At 36.6% G+C, this 7,309-nt stretch overlaps 1 protein-coding gene across 1 annotated transcript; it reads left to right on the forward strand.

Moving 5' to 3' along the window:
* Positions 1 to 646: 646 nt before the first annotated feature.
* Positions 647 to 7,097, forward strand: LOC141153015 (uncharacterized). Its single transcript, XM_073637688.1, has 6 exons — positions 647 to 757; positions 2,336 to 2,674; positions 3,211 to 3,513; positions 4,649 to 4,768; positions 6,534 to 6,577; positions 6,858 to 7,097. Exons 1-6 carry the CDS (start codon positions 724 to 726, stop codon positions 6,924 to 6,926), a joined length of 909 nt encoding a protein of 302 aa, XP_073493789.1. The 5' UTR covers positions 647 to 723; the 3' UTR covers positions 6,927 to 7,097.
* The last annotated feature ends 212 nt before the right edge of the window (positions 7,098 to 7,309 follow it).

Genomic DNA, 7,309 nt, shown 5'->3' on the forward strand with positions numbered 1-7,309 from the left:
CTAGGCATTGGGACTGATGATGATGCTGAGCAGCATCAGCCCTGGCTGGACCAGAATGGGAGACCACAGAAGATTCTGGTCCCATTTTGACTCCAGCAAACACCTAACACTTTGCTCATTTTTTTCCCATGGAGACTTTATGTACAACTAGTCTCCATAATGACAGCAAGTGCCCCTAAAAGAAAAAAAGATTAAAAATTATGAAGAAAGAATAGGATGGATCATAGAGGGGCATGAATTATTGAACAACCATAAATTACTATTCACAATTTACCCACAAGTGTAGAGAACTTCGAAGAAGACAGCCCAAAATAACATAAAATCTGCTACTCCCCCATTGATCTCTCTGTCTTTTCCTCCTGTTCTTGTCAAATATCACATCATCTTGCATTATTGAGGCAGAAACAAAAACTGGAACAATCAAAATTGTGGGGGTCAGATGACGAGTTAAAGGAATTTCTGTATAGAAAGGAATATTCTATATCCTTACACGTAAGTAAGTAAAATAGAATCCTTGTTTCGGTGTCAGAATATTTCACCTAATACTGTTCAGACTTTATTCTCTCCCTGAAGCGAGTTATGTATGTATTTGTCATTGTCATCATAGTGAGGTGGGAGGAGCCACAGCTATAACATTTCCATATATGGTCATATTTGGGGAGTATAGACCTATACAATGGGCTGTAATATCCAGTGTGTACCGGACCCCTGTGTGGAGCAGATATGGCTGTAGTCTATGTACTTCTGCTTATACAAGGTAAGAAATGTCACTTTATCATTGCATATTTATTTATTTTACAAATTATATCTAAATAAATAATCAAAATATAGAATTAATTTTGTATATTGTATCGAAAGATGGATAGATAGACAGACAGAGATAGATAGATCTTGTTAGTCTTGCCAGTCTGTTTTCATAACTGAGAATTTCTATACTGCTTATTTACCTGCTTTTTCTTCTTTGAACTTTCTCCATTTCTCTCATTTTACTATTACAAAAGAATGTATAGTAAAGATGTAGCCACATTAGTGCTTTATAAAGAGGTAAAATAATTTCTTCTCTAGAAACCATGCCTTTAGACGCAGCCGACTGACAATGAGTTGTTTGCCATCAAGAATTACACCCATTAGTGATCATTTGTGCATGTTGTAGCCTTTATCTTGACATCTATGAATTCCTTCATGGGTCATTGGATTTCCTATCGGCTAATGTTGGGTAGATTGTTTCAAATTGTAATTTACCTGCATCATCAAACTTTCCCAAAAATTTGATTTGCAGTATATTGCAATAATGAAAAAAATGTGGCTGGAAAATAGCTGTAAAACACTGTAAGGTCTCCTAAGACTACATTTACCCCCTTTTGAGTATTGCATGTTTGTGTTACAATTTAGGAAGCACATTTTCAGTGACACAAAAGCCTTGGATTCAGGAATTAGATTTAGTAGCAAAATTAAGACAGAGGGGTATTAAACTGACCTCCTTGTTTGCACTGTGCGAAAAATAAAAAAAAATTGTTGTCAAGTTCCCCTTACTGCAGTATCAATTAATTCACAATCACACTGACTATACAGGTCCAGCTGTTAGAACCTTGCTGTTAGGTTTTTTTTCCTTTGCTGGTCACATGACCTTGTTGGCCTATTTAATCCTGCTCCGCCCTTCTGGCTTTGCTGGACTTCATTGTATATCTACTTTCTAGCTAGCCTGTGCTCTGTATCTAACTCTGTTAGTTTGCTTGGTCTACGGACCTCTATGTTCTATCTATTTTGTTTGTTCGTCTGTCTGCTACTATTTCTGTTAGGAGGTGTCCCATATTCCTCCCAGTCCTTAGTACTTGTAGGGATTCCCTCCCCACATCTATAGGTCTCCGTACAGACTAGATTAGGACTTTAACAGGTCTGATCGCAGGATCAGGTTCCCTGTTACATCGTAGGGATTCAGCTGAGTCCTATAGTAGGGACAGATCTCCTCTCTTTCCTTAGCTTTGGTAGCAGAACATAACACCAGCACCTCCCTATCAGTTGAATCTTTGGATTAGTTTTCACAGACTGAGGCTACTTCTTTCATTTTCAAAGTGTTTTAGCACTGCAGTTATAATCCATTATCAGATTAAGCATTTTTGTTATCCCTATGTGGAATGAGCTGTGCACTTTGACCTCTACCTATGCTGTAAATGTCTAGAATGATGCTATACTTAAACTAAAAGGAATGTCAAGATGTCCACATGCTTGATGGTGTGCAACTATTTTGATTTTCATTTTTCAACTTGACCAAAAATTATAAATTGTAATTGTTCCTTATTGTATGGATCTAAATATCTGAGGTCTTCTATTACAGGAATCACTGGTCAAATTGTTTTGTATCAGATGCAGAACATTGTATCTAAGAAAGTTAATGACACGGCCATCATCACTTGTGAGTCCCAAGAAGACTTAGACACTAGTAATAAGTTCTCCTGGTATCATAGAAAATGGGGAAGAAGTAAAGACCCGGTCTGGGTGAAGTCATGCTTAACTGATAATGATATACACAAATATGTCTGTAAACACGAGAAACACAAGGCCAGCCTGGAGATATACAATGTACAAACCAATGACAGCGGAGTTTATTACTGTGTGTATCTATACAGCATGGATTCTCTCAAACTTGGTAATGGAACAAATCTGAATGTTGGTGGTAAGACAACCTACTATGGAGAATGTTTCATTTTATGTGTCCTAACTATAGTCAAAGTTCAACTATTATGTGTTCAATAGTCAATTACCAGTTTAGTCATGCTAAATTATGACTAAGGACCTCATGGTAAGGTCCCCATAAGCAAGTTTTAGATGGACAACTTTAAATGCATCGGAAATGAAGGCGAACCTTTAAGGGCAAAACAAGTCCAGTATCTTTTGCCTTTTATCATGGATGATCATTCATCATGCTGAGATTCTCTTGTAAAATTTGATAAGAATTGAGTTGATTCGCTGTCTAAAATGGGAGTTAATTGTAATAAAGTTACTGCTTTCCTTTACACCATGATTTTTGGCCTGCGTTTAATCCCGAAAATTGACATATTTTGGAACAGGTATGGAGAAATTTCTTTACAATGACTTTACATCATTAATGACTTTACATCAGTAAAGTACATCATTAATAAGAAAGATTATTATAACTTCTATTGAAATTCTATCATTTATTCAACTTTTTTCTCCATTCCGTATTTGCAGACATTTCCACTTTCAGAACATCTGTTCATATTCTTGATAATCTCCAGACATTACATCCTAACAGCTCTGTACAGCTGGCTTGCGTAGTACTTGCAGCTCGTAATACAGTCTATCTATCCTGGAACATCTCAGGAACATATCACAAGGGTCAGATAATCTCTACAGAAGAATCAGATGGGTCATGGACTGTGATGAACTTCATCTCTCTTTCCACGAGCAACCAGAGCCAGTGGCACAAAGTGACTTGTGAAGTTTGGATGCAATTTCCTCCTATCAGAGTCCAATGGGTGATAGAAGGACAAGGTAACAAAGATCCTAAAACAGGAAATCTTTTAAAAAAATTGCTAAATTTATTTTTGAATTGGTCAAATAAGAAATATTTACAATTAATGTAAAATTTTAGATAATTATCAACCTCAATTCTTCTAGAAATGTTTAAAGGTCCTAAACAATATAATACCAGGCACAGCCTTTGTACCTTTGAAAAGCATATGTGGAACCAAAAAGAAGATTATTTATATTCTTTATTCTAGTTTTGGACCACTCTAGGTAGCATTCATCAGCTAAATGTCCCAGAATAGTATAGCATGGTATTTTGTTGTTGACACATTTGTGCTGCATTCCATGGTTCACACCGGATAAAATCGACATTAATTGGCATATCGCGTCTGCTTTCTTCAAGAGAACTATTTTTTTACTCTTTTAAGTCTGTTACTTTTCTAAAATGTCTAAAATGTATGGAGAAAACCATGTATTTAATAATTTAGATTTTAATAGTAATGAGTGAGTTTACTGAGATCTGAATTTAGGAAATCGCTCACATTTGGCAGGGAAATTTGATCTGCATCAAACTTTTTAGGGTGAATTCAATCTTCCTAGTCTGTCTTTGGGGTCACCAAAGCTCACTTCACCACTCACCTGTCGCATAATCCCCTATCCTGATTTCTTACATAATCTTTTTTAGCCTTCTTGACTCTGCTTTGGGATGTTCATTGCTAAGTGGGCCTTTAAGATTATGGCACACTTAGTGATGTCACTTGCACCATTTCACCAAAGACCTACTCGTCAATGGAAGCACAGCAGAGTGAAGAAGGCTAAAGAAAATGACATGCAGCAGGGGATGAAGGAAAGAAGATGACAGGCAGTGTAGTGGAATTTAGGAGAACCAGATTTTTTTTTTTGGTAAGTTCAAGAATTCAATTCACCTCGAACAAATTTGCTAGTTTAGGGCTTAATCTACTTTAGCTTCATGGTATGTAGTCAACATACTGTAATCTTATGACTAAAATGATGGTTAAAAAAGGGCCATATCGGAGGTAATTTAGACCAAGGACCAAGTTTAGGTAAATGGTAAATGTTCATGAATCAATAAAGAACACGGAGGTTGGAAGAAAAATTAAGTTTGACATTGAAAATCTCATGTCTGACCATTTTCCAGGTGAGCTCCATGATCATTTTGTCTCAAAATGTCAAAGTTTCCTGATACCGATGGTGACAGCTGGGACTTTATTGGTATTGATTTTATCTATTCATTTAATCAAGACCCTCAAGCTTACAGGTAACACATACACAGTTGAGTGTTAATGAAATGGTTAGGATTTGTTAATTGTCACCGCAATGGCCATATCTTGTTTATATTTCATAGTCTATTCCAAATTGGTGCTTATGTAAGGCTCGTATGGGCCAAGGTGTTTGCTAAGATCTTAGACACCAGGGAAATGGTCCCATAAAGTGTGTGTTGTTACCCTTTGCAGAGGTTTTCTTACGTGGCTGCATAATTCTAGAGCCCATGATTGTGTCAAGAAAGGAGTTAGTCCACTTCGCACAAACTTAACTGTTACATGTGGCAGCACATCCTTTTTGAGAAATATTCAGATACAAGTCATATCTGATCTGACACCCCTATAATTTCCAACATACTTCCAGTCTTCTGCCCACAGACCTCGTCTGCATAACTGGTTCACCGGTTTGGCTAGTCCAATCTTCTTTCCCTAAGACTTCGACGTCAACAGGTCTGGCCTACACGTTATCTCAGTCCCAATCCTTGTCTCTGGTTCAGACATCTACTACACAGCTATCCCTCCCAGAACTTGAGCTACATACCCATTTCTCTCTGCGCCACCTTCCAAGGCATCAATATTCCTCTGGTTGAGTCTGTGATCCAAAATGGCATTTATCAGTTATTTTCATGATACTTACTTCATCCTCCAAATGCGCTATGCAAGCTAAACTGTTATACTTTCCTTGTGGACGCCACACTGAAAATGCTGAACATCTTATAATTGGAGATGATAGATTCTACCAAGATTCAAATTTTAACAGTCACTTAAATTTTAAAGGGAAATTTGATTTGGATCAAAATTATTCAATTCAAATTGAATGTTTCCTTATTATGCTCCAGGACCTCATAAACATATGATGTGAAGAAAACATAATACCTCTTTACTCAACTGTCTCACTGCCTCCAAAGCTCGCTATCTGGTTCTTTTCCCTTTTTTTCACCTTGCTTAGTGACAAGCCTCCTATTTGGCCTGCTTCAGCAGCAGGGCTTTCAACGCCCAATAGACCTCTGATGTCACTTTTCGCCATGCTGGCATGCAGGGACGTTTAAGGCCTACTTGGCACTGGAAGTCCTGGCAGAGAGTGAAGCAGGCCGAAGAGGATGCACATGGCAAGTGAAGTGAAAAGAAGAAGTGTGGAGAACCTGAAGGTAAGCTACTGGGGCAGCAGCAAAGATGAGCAGTGAGGTGAGTCAACATTTTTTGGGGGGTGGATGATTTGGATGGGACACATATGCACAGATTGGGAAGTACCATAAGGAACAAGATGGGAGTGAGGGTGATGGTATCACTCATCTGTAAGGGTTGTGTAAGCATACAAAACCTGTAGAAACCTGATGTGAAGTAGCTACAGCCCCGTGGCTGGAGCAGACTAGAGTTCAGATAGCAATTTAGCAAAGTGGAGATTATCACAATGTACTGGCAGCACTAATGTAAAAGATGAGTTCTCTAAGGTATAAGTTTTTTTTATTCAGACCAACGCGTTTCAGCCCTTTTTTCAATGTAAAAAAAAAAGTGTTTCTCAAAGTAAAATTAGCCAAGGTTTTTTTTTTTACTTTTTAGTCATCTGTTTATCATTTTGCTGAATTAACGCAGAGTGCATTGTAAAAAATGTGTGATAATGCATTAGAGTCCTCAAATAACAGTATATCAGGAAGCAACATATAAATAAATCATTGGGTCATATCAGAAAAGCTATTAAGGGACTTGAGCCAGCTTCAACTCCTTTTTAAAAATATATTTATTCCTATTTTTGTATTTCAGATAATAAAACTCAAGGTTCCATGATGAAGAATACAGTGACAAAGGTAAATATGTATAATAAAGTAGAACGAAACTTCAGACTTAAGAATTTTGCCCATTTAACCATGTAGCCTCTCTAATCTTTGCTTTCCACACTTGCCTTGCCCTTTTTTTGTCACCAGTGAGCATTTTTAGGCAAATTCTTTATAATACTTTTGTTCTGGAATTTTAAAAATGTCATTGTTTCTTTTCTGAAGAGTCAGTAAGGTGCACTAAAGCCAAGTATGTTATTTAATATTTATTTATATGATGCCAGATTAAAAATTAGCATTCTTATTTTCCTAGGATGAAATTGTCTATTCAGAACTGATTATAAATCATCCTTTCAGCTTTATAAATCAAGATGTACTGTAATGTAAACCTTAAGGATTTTCGATAAATAATGTGAAAAAGCAGAAATAAGTGAGAACTGTTCCTCTCAAATTTGTCAAAGTATACAACTGTGACTCTACCTTGTTATTTTTGCCAATAAAATAAAATTATTCTATACTTTAGAGGTGTCCTTCATATGAGTCGTGACCCAAACAATAATAACAGAAATAAGTGAGAGCTGTTCTTACATCTGAAAATTATCAAATTATCTGTGAGTCCATCTTGTTATTTTTGCCAATAAAATAAAATTATTCTATAATTTAGAAGTGTCCTTCGTTTGAGTTGTTACCCCAAAAATGGGAAGAAATTAAATAGGACCTACACATAATGGAGTCAGTTCATCAAAATTGGAGTTTTAAATGCCA

Source organism: Phyllobates terribilis, unplaced genomic scaffold (genome assembly GCF_046119375.1).
Source record: "Phyllobates terribilis strain yellow unplaced genomic scaffold, ASM4611937v1 Scaffold_7__3_contigs__length_470593459, whole genome shotgun sequence".
Classification (NCBI taxonomy): domain Eukaryota; kingdom Metazoa; phylum Chordata; class Amphibia; order Anura; family Dendrobatidae; genus Phyllobates; species Phyllobates terribilis.